Consider the following 18,879-nt stretch of genomic DNA (forward strand, 5'->3'; position numbering starts at 1 on the left):
AGTTTGTTTTGTTTTGTTTCTTTTCCTTTTTTTTCTGTCTTGTCCTGTTTTGTTTTTGTTTGTGTGCCTTTTTTGTTTTTGTCTTTGTTTTGCTTTTAGTATCTGTCTTGTCTTGTCCAAGTGATTGGCTGTTCACACACTCCTGAACTCATGTATTTTTTTTTATACAGCAGGGGTATATATGATATAATATTTTTTGTTAATTGTAACATAGTAGGCTTAAAAAGCTTGACCCCACTAGTATTCTTTTTCATTGTACAAACCTTTTTAATTTACGATTTGAATTTCATTGATCAAAGATATACTTTAATTAACTATTTATTGCAGGGAACCCATACTAACAAGCTTTGCTTTCCAGTGGGTTCCCTTTTTTCATTTCTGTATATTATACTTTTGTGTTTTGCTATACATTGTAACTTTTGTTAAATTTTGGAATGAAAAAGAATAAATGCAATCAATCAATCAATCAATCAATAAACTTATATCAATCTATCTATCTATCTACATAGTATCTATTGACTTTTAGATGTGATTCCCCCTCCCCCCCCCCGCTTGATTGCTGGTTGCCGCGAACGGCAAAAAAAGTTCAAGCCCCAAGAACCCCCAGAAGCCCCCCCCCCCCTAAAAAAAAAAACACCTATAATAGAGATCAAGTATAACAAACAAATACACTAACTTCACTCGTATGAGGCGCCGAATGTACCAATATTATATAGAACAATTATTTGTTATATAATCATTATTTGTTAAATAATAACTATTATTTATATATAATTTACATTTTATTTGTAAATAACTACTATTATATAAAATATCATTTCTAATTATTTATATATAATTCCAAGTAATACTTCATTATTTGTAAATAATAATAGTTCGACATTCCATTATTTATAAATAATGATTATTTGTTTTTCATTATTTATAAATAATGATTATTTGTTTTTCATTATTTATAAATAATGATTATTTGTTTTTCATTATTTATATATAATGATTATTTGTTTTTCATTATTTACAAATAATGATTATTTGTTTTTCATTATTTATAAATAATGATTATTTGTTTTTCATTATTTATAAATAATGATTATTTGTTTTTCATTATTTATAAATAATGATTATTTGTTTTTCATTATTTATAAATAATGATTATTTGTTTTTCATTATTTATATATAATGATTATTTGTTTTTCATTATTTACAAATAATGATTATTTGTTTTTCATTATTTATAAATAATGATTATTTGTTTTTCATTATTTATAAATAATTTGTTGAGTTTTCCATTATTTATAAATAATGGAATGTCGAACTATTATTATTTACAAATAATGAAGTATTACTTGGAATTATATATAAATAATTAGAAATGATATTTTATATAATAGTAGTTATTTACAAATAAAATGTAAATTATATATAAATAATAGTTATTATTTAATAAATAATGATTATATAACAAATAATTGTTCTATATAATATTGGTACATTCGGCGCCTCATACACTCGGGACTGCCATCATCGAGTGGTCTGTGCAAACGGGCCCTTGCGAAAATGCAAAAATGAAAATGGACCAATCAAATCTCAATTCTCACATCAGTGTTGTCCGGGATTTTCAAAATATTTATGACGGCGAATTCAGTACAACTAAAATTCGTAAGTGCCTGTAATTTCGAGATTTTGTTGAAGAAAATTTGTATCATTTGAATTTGATCTACCAAAATTTAAACCTAACTTAGGCTTTAGATTGAAATCAATAGGTTCTACAGATATTTGACCTGAATTGAAACAAATCGATCGAGCTCGAGTGCAACTGCAAACTAAAACTTCGTAGAGTTGTCCCACATGCTGAATTTTGTGTAAGGATAGGCCTATTGCTAGGCCTAAACCGTAAACGTTACTCCGTTACTCGACTTAGTTAGGCCCTCCGGACATATGCTGCACTCCTGCAACTCCCTCGGCCTCGTCAGTCGTCACCCATTTATTACCCTCTCTTACTCTCATTTCTCTCATGTCAATGATGGTTTTTGTATTTGTAACTGTCTTGATTGAATATGTATGAACTATGACTGAGTATGATGGGGTGTCCAAACTTCGCGCACTTTTCAAAAATATTCATCAGGCTTAAATTTTTTCACAAAATATTCATAATTTATACAAAACCAATTAAAAAAATAGTTACCACATTGACGGCAAGATCGTAAACTATAAAATCATGGACAAAACGTAAAGTAGGTCAAGGGGATTCGCCGGTATCCATGGTATCGCGATCTCAAAATTCTATTCCGATCGGCGAATGCGCGCTGTGCTGGATAACCGTTCAGAAAAAGTGTGACCTAATTTTGCGGACCAAAGTTTTTGTGGACATTTAAACAAAAACTCAAGCTCAAAAAGTGAAATATTTATATCAGATTGATGGCAAAATGCTATAGAGTATAGAATCGGTTAGTACCACATTTTAACTCACATTTTTGATGATTTCTGCTTGCAAAATGGTGATATCGTGATGCTTGTTGAGAATATCAGATTTCTTCAAAACGGGCGCTAAACGTGACAAATTTGCCGATCTTTTGCCAATATTTTCATGAATACTGAACTCATCCTAAAGAAACTTACACCAAAGGGTAATTTTAGGTCGCTTTTCACGTTGATGATGTCAGATTTTAAGGATATTGGCTAGTTTTTTAGATAATGACCGTCCGCAAAGTATGGACACGCGCGAAGTTTGGACTCACTGCCATATGTAGTACTGAATTTCAATTTTCAAAGTTGGATTTGAAGAATTAATTTAGAGTAACTTAACTTAGTCTTATAGTGAGTGTGATCAAATAATACAACAGTAGAGGTAGACCAAAAGCTTCGGTCTCTGTTAATTATGTTGGTTGTTCAGCTGAACTCCGTTGGCTTCACTCACCAAATACAGAGACCGAAGTTCTAGCGCGATCTGTACAGGGGACTCAATGCCATGGCCATATGTTTATGTGTATTTTAAGTTCGGATAAAACAGGGTAGTGAAGTTGCACGACAGCCGAGGTAAGTCACTGTTTTTGTTCCTTTTAACTTGATTTTCCCCGTTTTTTGGCAATTAATGCCAAGAGGGAATAATAATTTGCATTTCGGTCGCGTTAATTTTCAAAAGTTTGATTCATCATTAAATTAAAGTAAAAAATTGAAGATCCCCGACGGGGGGATTTTGCATTGTAAGTCCCCTAATGGTGGCTGCACGATAGCGAGCCGTTTGTGTACGAGGAGAAATTTAAAAAATAAAAAAATGTTTTAAAAACTCCTCAAAACAGACGGCTGCCAGCTGTCTACAGTAGAGGTAGCCTGGAGGCTTCTGGGGAGTAAAAGTCAAGTATACGTAGGATTACTCCCGCAATCCTACGTATAGTAGATGACTTTTACTCCCCAGAAGCCTCCAGGCTAAGTAGAGGCGCACAGCCAATATAGGAGACTCTCTCCTTGGAATTGCTTTGCAAAAGAACTAAACTGAAAGTGAAACAACACCAACAAAAGCGTATTTTTTTCCACCCAAAATTTTGTCTCGGCTCACTGAGGTCAGAAGCCCATTTGTTTTGTGTGTGGATGACAACAAATATCCTTATCAAAAGTTTTAAAAAGTAGACGGTGAAAAGGGGTCATTTTTCATGAGGAATCACATTTTTCTTTGCCGCCAAGGCTTGGCGGCAATTTTTAAAATCAAGTTTGCAAACGTTCTCGCAAATTTAGGATCGTATCTTCTAAAGAAAAAAGTTAAAAACTCTACCGCATTGAATTTGCACAGAAATCAAGTTGACAGCCTGCTAGCAGCAGGCCTCCATTCGACATGGGGATTCGAGCATAATGCAGGAGCGCCAGAGCAAAAGGTCGCTGCAACTTCTGAGTTACATATCGCATGTGGTGTGGCACAATTCAGTGGCGCTCGTATGCATTTACTTCTGTACGCGTGATTCGCTATGTTGAACAGAGGGCTGGTGCAAAACTTCATGATACATTTCAAGATTTTATGAAATACTGAGATAGAAGGTGAAAATAAACATTGTAATTAAAAGCAGACAAATATATTCAACAAACATTGATGCAAATTTCATTTTGTGAAAAGACATTGTAGAACAAAAAATATTGCAAGATCAAATTTGTCGAATTCTGGGTAGGTTAATACTCTAGATCATCTAGATTCTATTTTGCTTGAACGGAATGAATAGTCAAAATAGAAAATCTAGAATCTATGCCCTCTGCCCAGCGTAAAACAATTTTTTTTAATGTGTGTTCTTTTTCATGACATCATTTTTGAAGGCATTACTTATTTTGCTTATTTGATAGGATAAGAAGATGGAAGGAGAGACAGAGAACAAAGATAATGACCTTGAGAAGAGCATTGAGGATATCCGATCTAAGATGATAGAGAAGAGACGCAAGAAGATCCGGGCCGACCTCAGTCAGTCAAGGTCACGTAACAAGAATGGTGAGTAATGTTTGATCCTTCTTCTACTTCTTCTTCTTCTTCAATAAGCTTCAAAGGGTTCTGCATCTCAAAGATGAAATGAAACTTTGATGCACGTTATGAGGAGGAGTGAAGGGTATTTTCTAAGTAGTTTCCCAGGAGATTGTTGACTTGATTTACTAATCTTAATCATCTCATCCTTGATGGGCAGAAAGACAAATCCAACCGATAACATTTATTTTTAACTCCTGATGCGTGATGCCCTAAACTATTTTGTACTGTTTTTTTTAACAGGCTACTATCACACTCAAACCACATGTTCAATGAAAGTAAAAAATCTGTTTTGATTATTGATTTGCTTCTGTAGCCTAAATTTTTGGATTTTTTTTATACTATTCACTTTCCTGAAATTGATGCAAATAAAAAAAAAAAACTTTCAAATACATGCAATCAGACCCAAGAAATCTTTTTTTTTGTTAACACAAACAAGATGGTTTTTTTTTTTGATGCACTTTTTCTGTCAGAACTAAACTAAATCACAACAAAAGCTGTCAGAAATCATTGTTTTCGACTCATTTGTCAATTTTTATGAGCTCTGAATACCAGCTCTTTAAAGATTGGGGAACCTTTTTGTTCATATATGTTCTGTATAAAAACACACAAAAACAGTTGATGTATTAATTTTTCCTCAATTTTCTAGCAAACCTTGCCCTGAAGACCAGTCTACGGCTCAACAACAGGACCTTGGCTAAATCCCTCTCTGTAGCTCGCAAGGAATACCACCTTGCGGAGAGTGAACTCGTAGAGCTACAGAGAGAACGTCTAAACCTTCGGCTGGACATCAGTCGGTTAAAAGCCGAACACGACAAACAGAGAGTAAGTACGCTACAGTCAATAGTTGATCATAAAGACCAACATTAGATATAGAGGGTAGATTAGACTCAATAGTGTGTGGTCTATCTTGTTCCTTGATTCTTTAAGTTATATTATTATTTTTTTTATTAGTTATATACTTTGTTGATTATTTGTAATGTGTCATTAATGGCAGGCATTTATTTTCATACAACTCGTACAAAGATTCTGTCACTTGATTGGCTGAAAAGTGTTCAAAATTTTGAGACATTTTACACTGATCGGGGAATATGCATTTCTTATTTTCCAGAGGCACAGCCCAATGTGCAAAAATGCACCATATGTCCTGTAGCTTGCTCTCTCCTCTCTCCATCTATGTGTGCGTGTGTGTATCTCCCCCCTCTCTCCCTCTCTTCCTCTCTCTTCCTCTCTCTCTTCCTCTCTCTCTCTCTCTCTCTCTCTCTTAGTCTTTCACATGTTTATCGCTTCATTCTATTATCTCTTTGCCTTTCCGGTCAGACTCAAATAAAGGGAGTACACGAGAAGTTGCGGAAGGTGACCAGTAATCTGATGGAGACCGTAGGGCTCCTTGGGGAGGCGATGGACATGTGCACAGATTCCCTGACCAAGGAGCACTCCAGGAGCCTCGGAGAGGTATCCAGGGCCTCCTCCTCCTTCTCCCGCTCCTCCACCTCAGGGTGAGTATCATGATTACGGGGTGTTGCAAAAAAATGCAATCAATTGCAAGTCAAATTTGGGTCCCAAAATCAATTGTATGTCTTGCAGTTTATCGTAAATCTTAATAGTTGATTGCTGATCCGCTTCTTGCGACAAGTAGTGTTAACCGCTTTGCTGCAGCTGAAAATTATCTACCGTTTCTAAAGTTGCACTACAAATTTGCAATTGATTGCAAATATCTTCTTGCAACACCCGCTGAGACTCTCCATTGAATCATTTTCGCCCTTTCAACCAGAGGGTCGTGTGTTAGGGTCCTTAGGGTCCTAGCGTCCTTTTGCAATGCGTTGATCTGCGTTTGCCACTCTCCACCCAGGTGCTAATTGGGTGCCCGGTAGGTTGCGAAAGTTAATGTATGTTTGAATTTGCCAGGGAATGGAAATTTTGCACTTTCGTGCGGGATTGAAATGAATCCAATGACCGGGGTAATAACATGCTGGAAAGCGCTTTGAGCCGTATAGATGGAAAAAAGCACTATATAAAAACTAGCTATTATTATAAGTATTATTTTCAAAGAATATTTCTTTTGAAAATATGTCCCTATTCAGGGATGTGAGCGATCAGCATTTTCGCCAGTTTCATCTTTTTCTGGTTTCGATTTTCAGGCTAATTTGATTACAACTTCTTTTTGTCTGAATTTGTTCATACTTTCACTCTTCTGCTTCTCTGGTGGTTTTTTATTCTTTTTAAATATAATTTTCTTATCTTCTTTCCTCTTAAATTGTACAACAGCTCTGCATCAAACGATACCTCAGTACCTCACACATCACCGTCGAAGAAAGACAGCTCTCCATCGGGTGATACCTCGATACCCCACAGGATACCGTCCAAGAAAGACAAGCCTGCATCAAGTGATACCTCCTTACCTCGCAGAATACCGACCAAGAAAGTATTCAAATCATCGGTGCACATCAACCCAGAAGAAGAAGATATCAATTCATCAACAAACCTGAAGCCTGAGATGGGGATTGATGATGAAATAGACCTTGATATTCCTCTCCGTTTTATGTCTCCACAAGGAAAAGGTATTTCAATTAAATTCAATTAGAAAATGGTATTAATTGATGATCAAACATGTTTCATTCACTGTCACATTAAAAAAACAACTGCAACGGCTGCAACTTTCATGTTTACAAGTTTCTGGGCACAATATATAAATAACACAAAAGCGTTTAAAAAAACTGAGTATTGTATTCTTGTAAAATAGGACTACTTGGTTGATAATATACTAATTCATTACTCAATACATGCACATTATAGCAATAATCATGCAACCAAGTTGCAAACAAGTACTTTTCCTCTCAAAACAGTTTCCTTCCTCTGTGATACAGATAAAGTTATAGGCTGATTTATTCTCTGTATTAATGATAAATCTCAAAAGCTATACATATATTTCAAGAGTAGTTACGTTCACACTGTTAATGAAAGACCACACACAGTGTTCGTCAGTATGCTTCCCCTTTATCCCTATCTTAACTGGGCTATTTCAGACCAACATATACTGGGTGGGGTCAATTTGACCCCCCCTCAGATCTCGGCCGTTGATTGCGCGATCGCTGCGAAATTTTGCACGCACATAGAGCTGGATGTAAACTGCAAGACTGTATAATAAAAATTTTCAAAATATTCATTGCTTATATTTTTTATTAATTAATTATGCAAATGGGCTCACTTTATATAGCTAGTAGAATGCTAATTTTTGGTGAACATATAGATTTTTATATTTCTAACAAAAATCTACAAAAAAATGGCCAAAAAATTATTAATTTCCTATGTATGTTATTGTTTTTTATTCTTATATATTTCTTTGGTTTTTCAAACCTTTATTTTTTCATTGGTTTTCTCTATGAACTTTGTCAGGGACCATTTTGCGATCATAAATAACATAACATAGAGCCATCTAATCTAACAAAAGTAAAAATAATCATACATTTATGACTTTTGGTTAAAAAACACAATTTGAATTGACTTTGTACACATAATCACGTTTTTGAGCAATTTTCAGACCGACATGCGCTTACAAAATATTGCGTAATTTTGGAACCGTGTACCCTGGCATTGCAAATTTGGTCTCAAAAGATGCACAAGACTTGAAAATAAAAAGTCAGCGAGCGGCACGGTAAAAAGAAATTGCGCGGCGGCGAAATCTGTCTGACCCCCCAGTTTAATAAGGGTTAAGGTATAAGTGCATTGTGCTATAATCAATTTTAGCAAAGTTCAGTGTTCAGGATATTCATTACTTGTATGAATGGACATGTCCTTTCTTCTTTGTTTCAGGGAGAAACCAAAGACACTCAAAGAACTTTAATCAGTCACTCTCCAGGAGAACATCCTCCATGTTGGATCCTGCTGTTATGGCTGCCGTGGCAACAGAAAGACTACAAAGATCAGCTACAAACATCCAGAATCTGTTAGAAGAGACGGCTGATGTAAGCTTGACTTCTGCCGAGGAACAACCAATGGTCTGTAGGGATAGCATTGAAGGTCAAAGTAAGGTGGATGTAGGTCAGGGTATTGAAGGGAATAATGACAAAAGGGATGGTGCAAACATCCAGGATATATCGGAAGAAAAGGGTGATATCAGCACGACCATTGCCGAGGAACAAGCAACGGTCCGTAGGGATAGCATTGAAAGTCAAATGGAGGTGGATGTAGAACAATGTAAAAAAGGGAATAATGAAAAAAAGGATGGTTCGTGTACAATCACAAATCAAAGTGATGATGGAAAAGTGGGAGAGAGGAGGAGTGGAAGACTGACCAAGAAGAGGGTTACCTACATCTACCCTGATGATGATGAAGATGATGAATTCCAAGAAATAGATGAGGATGTAGTACTGGTCCAGAAGGAGGATGTCAAACAGAGTTCGAGTAAAAGACGATCGAAAAACACAAATGGGAGATTGTCTCGAAGGAGGGATCCTATTGTGATAGACGGTGATGGTGCAACGGATTGCGGGATTGAGAGAGACTTAGAAGAGCTAGCTCTCCTTCTTAGTGACAATGAGGAAGAGGCTAAGGTAAGCACCAAACCTAGCACGCTCAATCAAGAAGTTGGTAAAACAAAAGAGGATGAGCTTGAATCGCATCATAAGAGTCGTAGGAAGATAGCTAGCAAGATCCCAAAACGGTCAAGTGACAAGATTGAGGAGAAGAAAAAAAAGAAGAAGTACCCTCACAAGCCCAAGTGTAAAATTGGGACAAAGAAGGATTGTAATCGACAGGAGGACGAGAAGGACGTCCAACAGATGACAGTCTTTGATCTTTCTATGGGAGATAGTTTTTCACACCAAACTCCATCATGTAAAGTCACCATACCCATGACAACAACCAGGACTAATACCGATGAGGCTGTAGAGAAAGACAAAATGGTCCAGGAAGTTACAACCAGTGTAGGTTTAGAGGAAGATTCAAGAAAGAATGTCCCGAAATGGTCCTGCAATGATCCAGATTCAGAAGACTTCGCCGACCAGGAATTTCATAGTCGTGTTAAAAATAAAGAAAATTCCGGAGAAGGAAAGCACAGCAAGATTAAGAGAAAATCGCGCAAATCCAAGTCGGTTGTTACTCCAGGGGCAGCAGAACCGAAGGTCAGGCTTTCGAAGAAGGCTCTCCTTGAAGAAATCAGCAACCTTGATGCATCCTACTTCATCGATGTCACTCATCCTGAACAGATAAACAAGGTAGCGGCTTCCTTACCATCTCAGAAGAGCAGCTTGAAGGATGAAGGCGAAAGCTTGAATGACCTTATGATGAAACCACATCACAAGAAATCCTCCAAAAGGAAACTATCAACGAGAAATTTCTATTTTGGAGATAATGACTGCGCAGAAGAGAAAAGAAAATCAAGATTAGATAGGTCTGATTTAGAAGCAGGTGAGCTCAGTACCCTCAATATAAGTTCACTCTGTTTAGGTAATACAAATCCAGATGCGACCTTCACACTTCCAAAAACATCCGCTGATTCCTCAGAAACGCACACTTCAGAGCAGTCAGCTGAAAATCCAGATAGCACGTTCACACTTCCTAAAACCTCTTCTGATTCTTCAGAAACACGCACTTCAGAACAGTTGTCTGAAAATCCAGATAGCACCTTCATACTTCCTAAAACATCCGCTGATTTCTCAGAAGCTCACACTTCAGAACAGTGGGCTGAAAATCCAGATAGCACCTTTACACTTCCTAAAACATCCACTGATTGCTCAGAAACGCACACTTCAGAACAGTCTGCTGCACCTTCTATCAGAACCCGTTCATCTATCGGAGGGTCTGGAAGTGGAGAGGAGGGCTTACAGAATGTGGGTAACTCCTCAAGCATGGAACAGGTTGAGAAAATCAACGAGCCAGAAGTTATCACAGACAACAAAGGGACCGAACTGAGGAAAGTGCATTTTGAGTGTTCCGACCATCTGGGGAGCATCGGTTCAAGCTTGACTTCAAAACATTCAACAGAGCCAGTACAACTTTGTAAGATGGAGTCTAGGAATGTCAATGAAGCACGGAACAGCCATTTTCATGAATCAGAGAAAAGAGGAGAGGAGAGAACGAATGCTCCATCACAGAAAACCATCAAGAGGAAACGTAATTCAGATGTTGATGAGGATCCCATCAAGATTTCCAAGACTGAAGTTGAATCCGCTCTACCTGAAAGAACGGGAAGGAGATCAAAGGCAGTTAGCTATAAGGAACCATCTCTCTCCAGGTAATCAAGTTGACCTAACATTTTACTTTATTCTTCTTACACCTTTTGGTCATGAGAATTTGAGACATTCTCAACAATGTATACCAAACTTTCGTTTGGTCGTACATCTATGGCCAATTTTAAATTCACAAACAGTTACTTATACTAAACTGTAACCTTATACTATGTTTATGATTCCCTCTCTGTGGTTTTGTGGTGTTTTAACATTTTGTTATCCTGAAAAATAATTTCATTCCGTCTCTTTCTCTTTATCTCTCTCTCAAAGTTCAGTTCTCCTTTCTTTCATTTTCTTTTGTCTCTCATTTTTCCCCCCTTTCTTTTGTTTGTGTGGTCCATGTTGTCTCTGTATTCTTTGTTCTCCTGCATCAGATTTAGGCCAAGTTAAAATCAGTTTCATGCATTTTTTCTTAAATTCATGGGCCTCTTGTAACTATTATTTTAGCTCACTACTCAAATTTGCCACATTGTATTACACTTAACAGTGGTCTCTGACAATTTCAGGGGCTAATTTTAATTTCCGGTACTTTGGGGTAGCATTCGCCCAAACCCCTTCTTGTGTATTTTTTCTTCTTGATTTCATGATACAAGCCATTTACTTCAAAGATTTTTCTCCCAGTTACTGTTCTTGAACCTCTGAACATTGATGATTGTGAATTAGTTGTCTTTATTGATTTAAAATTATCATTATTACTAACATGATTTTATTTCTTGAAACCAATAAAGAAATAATAAGAAAACCTCTGTGATTCATTTATATTTCATTATCTATAATTCAACGGGGGCTGTTATATTCTGTATGTAAATCATTTTATGGCCATCTTGTATCTTTTTAAAATTTCTTTTATTCTAAAAATTCTTGCATTTTATGTTTAATTCTTCATAATTTTTCTTCAATATTTCTATCAGCAAACTACGTCAGGGGGATCAATTCACTTCAACTGTTTACAAGCAAACAAAGAAATCACGAAAGGTAAGATCAGTCTGTTCTGTATTAATTTAACACCTAGTAGAGGAATTCTTAGCAGTCTGTAAACAAATATATACAGGGTTCCCACGGTCATGGAAAATCCTGGAAAATTTTGAGGTCATGGAAAATTTGTGAAAAGTCATGGAATAGCATTTACATGTACCTCTTGGCTATGGCAGCTTTCCAGTTTGTCGTGTCTCACAACTCTCATACTCTGCTATTATAATTGATGTTCATGATTTCCATTTTTTCCAGTTTTGTGACATCCCAAATTCTACATAACTCCCAGGATGTCACAGGAAGTCAAGGAAAGCAGCAATTTAATTATTTAGTCATGGAAAAGTCATGGAATTCTGTTTTCAAATTTTTGTGGGAACCCTGATATATTCCTATATCGTCAGAATTGAATTTTATATGGGATACACCTTATAATATGGTACGAAGAAATTGGTTGGACAGGGAGGGGATTCCATCAACACTTTCATCTGAGAAGTTGTTGGATCTGACAACTATCCTTGATTTTGATTGACTGAGAAGCACTGTTGATATGGTAACTGGGAGATAAAACAGGACTTTTCAGAGGAAATTTCATGAAATGCTCCCCTGAAATAAGTTGGGGGGGGGAGAATTTTCTGCATGCTTTCCGCACAAAAAAATTATTTGCAACGCACTTTATGAAAAAAAACCCACTCGACCTTAAAGGAGAATGAAACCCTACAAACCAGCTGAATCCATATCAAAGAGAAAAATCAAAGAAACATATTGATATTGTTGAAAGTTTGAGGAAGATTGAATGAATAATAAGAAAGTTATGAGCATTTGAATATTGAGATCACTAATGCCATGTAGTTCCTCCCATTGACAATGCGACCAAGATCTGTGATGTCACACATGTACAACTCCCTCATTACTTTAGTACTTCTTTCACTTATATTCTCACTTTTATAGAGTCTATCACAAGGTGAGGTGTTCTCTTTATGAGAGGACAAGTACAGAGGTTTCACAACATTATATCATTGATGAATCGTTTGTCATATGATTAGAATGAGCAAAAAGATATGTTTTGGGGTAAATTTTCAGTGTCCAAAAGGGGAGAGTTGTTCATCTGTGACATCATAGATCTTGGTCGCATTGCCAATTGGACGATCTCCATAGCATTAGTGATCTCGACATTCAAATGCTCATAACTCTTCTATTGCTAGTCCTATTTTACTCAAACTTTTGTTGATCTTATTCTTTGATTTTTCTGCTTTCACAAAAGCTAACTTGCGCCAAGAGTTTCATTCTCCTTTAATATGTTGAATACTACAACCATTTTGATATTTAATTGGTAATTTGATTGGTTCTTTGACCTTAGTGAGAGGGAGTTTTCACACAGCAACGCAGAACGCTTTTAAGAACATAGAAAATATATTGTCAAGTGCCCTTCATGACAATGAGCCACCAAGATGTCTTTGTCGAACGTTGGTGAATCAAAACAGCAGTTTCATCTTGGACAAATGACATACTTGCAATTTTTCATCAGCTCTGAAACTTAGGACGCAAACCGTTGTTCCGGTTCACCAATTTTCGACGAAGACTTCCCAGTTGTTCATTTTGATTTGACGTGCATTTTCAATACATTTACTGTGCTCTTGAATTTGTTCTGCGTGATGGTGTGAAAAATCTGTAATATCTTGCAAGGAATAACTGATTTATGATGATAATTATGTAAGGAATTAATATTGTCGAAAAATCAACTCCCTGTGATTTTCCTTGGAATTTCTTGAAATTTGGAATTTGGCTTTATAGCCACTGAAATATCAAGATTTTCATACAGTGAGTATGTACCCCTTCATTTGGAAAAATGAAAAAAAAAAGTTAAAATGGAATTAATGAAAGAAAGAAAAATAGACATAAGATACAAGTTATTGTTTATATTTTGATCTGAATGAAGTAATGTCTTTTTATATTGTAAATACAATTTATGACTTTCAACTCAGTAAATAAGATCGATCTACTGTATCTGATAAGTCAGAAAAAAAAGCCTTTAACATTCTATAATGTCATTTTATCTCTATTTATGTCTCTTATGCAGAAGAATGAACAGAGAACCGCTCTTGGTGACATCACTAACTAAAAAGGAGTACCCATGGGTTGTTTCACAAAGATTTAAGTGTGGCTTAAGAGGGTGTTGCAAGAAAATATTTGCAATCAATTGCAAATATTCTGTTGCAATTTTACAATTCACAAATCAATTTTAACTGTAGCAAATCAGATCACACTCCTTGTTTCAAGAAGCAGATTAGTAATCGCTCACAAATTTACAATTACTGCAAGATATGATTGATTTAGAGACCAAGGGTGGTATTCTGAAAATTGTCTTAACTATTCTTGTAACTCAGCAAGATAACAGCTCGCTAAAATTGTCTCAAATCGGTATTCTGAAAATTGTCTTATCTCTGTACGGACGTCCCCTATTTTATCTCTGACACGCCCAATAGTTTATCATCAACCAATCAATAAATTCTTTATATGCTTAGGTCAACCAATAGAAGCGTCTCTTCTGAAAAAAATATTGAGCGCAATTTTTATATAAGGCGTAATTTCCTTGCGTCCCTGACGCTTATGCTTGTGTGCTTCTGTGCTAAAAATACTCGTGACTGTTCTTAAAGACATATGTTTTCTCTGAAAAGATTCCTCATCTCGAATACAAATTTTTAATTGCTGAAAGGTCTACCAATCCCTCGTTGTAATGTCTCTTTTTGTAAAACATGATTTTCTCGCAGGATGCAGCAAGAAATTATTATTGCAGACGGACAAATATCGCATGCAACATTAAGTTACAATAGCCCCCTACCTCTTGTAAATTTTCTTGTATCTTCCAAGAAACTTAAAAGAACACAAAGATAAGAGAATTTTCAGAATACCTTTTTCATCATATCGATGTGTTATCTTGCGCGCAGAGATATTTATGCGCCGTTTTTAACTTACGCATAATTCTAGCTCTGACATCATACATGCTCAGCGAAAGTTACAAGAAAAGATACAAGAGTTTTCAGAATACGGATTTTATTGTAACTCTAAAGATACAAGAATATTTATCTTTAGACAATTTTCAGAATACGGCCCCCAAAATAGACTTGCAATTAATTGCAAATTTCTTGCAACGCTCCATGAGAGTTGCACTTAAATTTCTGTTGCGTCTGGAATAGAACGCATCACCGCATTGGTCAAATCATATGCATGGGACGCGCACTACTGCATATTAATCAGATTACACGCTCACTTGTTTGTGTTTAAGCACAAGTCGTACTTAACTCTTTGTGACCCAACCCCCCCTCCCCCCGGAAATGGTCGCTGGCGTGGCCGTCATTGTCATGTCTTGAAAGAGTTGCCATGCACTTTGTTTTCAAATATCAAAAGTTGTAACGTTGTACTTTTGATAATTGAATATCAGTAATCACCCTCTGGTGAACTGTCGATTAGTTATAATTTTTATTTGGTGGTAAACTGATCAAATCCATCGATTCTTCGAGTTTTACTCCCAGGCCTGATAAAGTCAATATTGGTGGTTTGTTTATTGCAGTTTGATATCAGGGTGCTCCACTTGTTTATTGAAATATGCAAATGGGATGCATATATTTCTATTTCTTTTTCAAATTAGGTAGTATTAATGCCAATTTTTTTTACACAATTCTTGGACAGCATTTAAAACATTCTAGATACAGGAAAGGTCAAAGGTGAATTATTTTTTATGTATTAAATGTAGCTTTTTTTTGTATGTGACTGAATGTGTTCTAAAATTAATTTTGACAAATGTTGAAAGAGAAATTATGTCCATGGCTTAATATATGAAATTAGCAATGATTTGTAGCAATTTATTGAAATTAGAAGTTCCCATTTGTTGCACATATGAATGTTGCCTTTTGAATTGAACGAACATAATAGAAAATGCTGTAATTATGCAACTATGGGAGGGATTCATTAAAGGAGTTGTTGGATTGTTTCATCTGTCAGTTACCATAGTAACAGAAAGACAACTGTGCTCAGGCAATCACTGTGCTCAGCCAATCAATGTCACAGGAAGATGTCAGGTGACAAATTAAAAAACCTCTCCTGATCCTGTTCTTACACAAAAGTTGAGCAAAATTTGATAGAATTAAAATCCAAAGGCTCGCATTTATAAATTTCATGCTAGATTATTGTTCGTCTCGTATTGATCTTTTCAATTAGTGAGTTTAAAACTTTAATGTATGGAGCATTTTCCTCAATTAGGTTTATAAGACATCCGTCATTGTAGGTATCACTTGATACAACTTACATTTTATTAGCAAACTTTTCTAGCTATTGCACTCAAACTTGTACTTGACATCATACATAAGCCCACATAAATTTTAAATCTACATGTTTTACTCATTGTGGAGATTGGGGACAACTTTCTACATTTGTTTCTTCCCCTATTCAACTTGAGAATGGAAAGAGATAGGCCCACATGTATATGTATCAGTCATTTTTGTAAACCTATACTTTATATGCTAAAAAAACCCACTGAGACCAATCTTTCTTGAGTATACATCTTGATTGATTGTATTGTACCCCTAAACCTTACCTGCAAAGTAAACATTAAATTATGTAAATTTATGTAGACATGTTACAGCCGCTATATAGATAAGTCAAGTAATGCTGCATTAGTGGATATTAAGGACATTCTAATAAATTTAGTGATCGACGCTATACAAAAAGTTTTATTTCTAAAAGTGGGACTAATCGCCTAATTCAAAGCTAATTTTCAGACTAGAATATGGGAAGTATGTATTATTTAAAGGCTTTTAGTGGAATATATGCTCCCAGGAGATACATCTTAAGCAGATCCACCTTTGTAATTGATAGTATCATTATAATTATTGTTTGTCGTTATTTCTTCACTTCTTATTTCGTCACTTTTCACAGTCAGCAAGACTACATGTATATTGTTGTGTAAATCATACTGTAAATAACACGATATGTACAGAATATTGGCTTTAAAACTAAAAGGATATTGTAATAATTATAACTGTAACATATATTGAAATAAATTGTTTGGAAAGTCATCTCTTTTGTTTGGCATTGGGTTTATATTTAGTGTAAACATATGATTCTGAACTTCAGTATATCTGAACCTAGTATTATAATTTCTAAATTATCTTATAAATAATTCCTTGTCCCATATGAATCCGGGGAGTGTTTCCCAGCAAGCTAAGTCCGTCATGCTTAAATGCCAACACGTATGTATGATCCAGTTGATTAAATACACGGTAGCTAGAGTCCCCTACGCATGATCTGACCAATGAAGTTACGGTATTGCAGTGTACCCAGATGCCCAAATTAGAATTTAAGAGCAATTTTAGTTTTTGTGAAACACCCCCTCATTATAAGAAGTAGCTTAGATTGGACCCTTGTTAGAGGCCTCATGGTGCATTGCAAGAAACTTTCACTCAATTGCAAGTCAACCCAAAATAATAATAATAACATGAACATTTGTAATGCGCCGGTATCCATCATAAAAAGATGCTCATGGCGCAAATCAATCATAAGTCTGGCAATTAAATCGCAAATCTGTACTAGATTGTTGATTTGCTTCTTATAACAAGCAGGAAAAAAAAAATCAATTTTCTCTAGTTACTATTGATATATCAATTGTAAATGTACTTTTTTCAGAATATTAAACATGATTTTACATTCATTGTGTCATCAGACATATATCTTTGATACCTGCTTTTATGGGAAAATTTTTTTCAGTTATCATGGACCATCAACAAATGGGGATTCATGGAATTTACATTACATGAAACAGCGAAAATGGATATAGTACACTGTACTTGCCAGAAGGGGTGTATGCAAGTCTGAGCCCTCCCTTTTTTCTTTTCTTTATCACTGACCGGGGGGGGGGGGGGGGGGGTGGGGTTGGTGTAAACTCATCATTATCACCATGCATTATGGACTTTATCATCATATTCACCATCATTATCATCCCCATCAACAACATCACTACATCATCACCACTACCATCATATCATCATCATCACATATCATCATCAATATCATCATCATCACTATCATATCCTCATATTCACCATCATTTTCAACATCAACATCACCACATCATCACGACTACAATAATCATCATCATCACAATGATCATCATCATCTTCACTGTTATATCAATTTTACCATTATCATCTTCATTATCATCATTACCAGGATGACTAAAAAGTCAATCTGTAAAAATTCAGCTTGCACTGTCTTCCATTTTCTGTCTTCATCATCAGTTAAAATAATCCAAAATCACTACTCTCCCACCATCCACACTATACAAAATGCACTTCAGCATTGTTCATTTCTGTTTCCCCAAGACAGTTCATTGTTTATCATGCAAGGCAGAGTATATAGACACACACTGCTAAGGTTATAGACCTTCTTGTGTATCTAATGCATACTTTCTGATGCTTGGCCATTTCCCCTTTTCTTCATACACGGGTAGAAATGATAAATACAAATCACAAGTACTCATAATTTGATTACATGCCATTTCCTCAAGCGACAATTGCTCCACTATAAATTCCACACACCAATTGAATGCCGTAACTTCAACCCTGGATTTAACAATATACCCTACACTGAATCTAGAGCTAAACCTAACATAAAACCCTTTTTGCAGCCCTCACCCTAACCCTATATCTAAGACAAAATAAAGCACGGAGCAATTGTCACTGGAGCAAATGTTGTATCACCCATAACCGATGATAAAAAACTGAAAACAATTCGGACATACATGTATTTCCACAATGAGCTCTGTATTTGTTTACATGCTGAGTCACTGACCCAATTAAAACAAGGACAAAATGAATTGTAAGTTCAAATAAGTTATCAAAATTGAATACAAGATACGTAGCAAAATGAACATTCTCTGTGCACTATAACAACACAATACAGTACCGAATTGGCAAGACAATAAAACACATATCCAATGTCCTGTACAAGATAACATGGTACTATTTACAAAGCTATTCCTGTGACAAACTGTTTACAAGATAAATAACAGACAAAAAACATATAGACACCAAATAGTTTAAGCAAGGTTTTACAAAAATGACATAGATAAGATATCTTCCGTAATATAAATTCATTTGATTTCATCTCGCACCTAAACTTTGTAAT

The 18,879-nt window shown here is 35.6% G+C and overlaps 1 protein-coding gene across 1 annotated transcript; it reads left to right on the forward strand.

Annotated features, from left to right (window-relative positions):
• Window positions 1-1,555: 1,555 nt before the first annotated feature.
• Window positions 1,556-16,772, forward strand: LOC129275113 (uncharacterized). Its single transcript, XM_054911896.2, has 8 exons — window positions 1,556-1,659; window positions 4,327-4,468; window positions 5,148-5,323; window positions 5,819-5,997; window positions 6,767-7,059; window positions 8,312-10,733; window positions 11,640-11,703; window positions 13,778-16,772. Exons 1-8 carry the CDS (start codon window positions 1,630-1,632, stop codon window positions 13,817-13,819), a joined length of 3,348 nt encoding a protein of 1,115 aa, XP_054767871.2. The 5' UTR covers window positions 1,556-1,629; the 3' UTR covers window positions 13,820-16,772.
• The last annotated feature ends 2,107 nt before the right edge of the window (window positions 16,773-18,879 follow it).

Source organism: Lytechinus pictus, chromosome 13 (assembly GCF_037042905.1).
Source record: "Lytechinus pictus isolate F3 Inbred chromosome 13, Lp3.0, whole genome shotgun sequence".
NCBI lineage: Eukaryota > Metazoa > Echinodermata > Echinoidea > Temnopleuroida > Toxopneustidae > Lytechinus > Lytechinus pictus.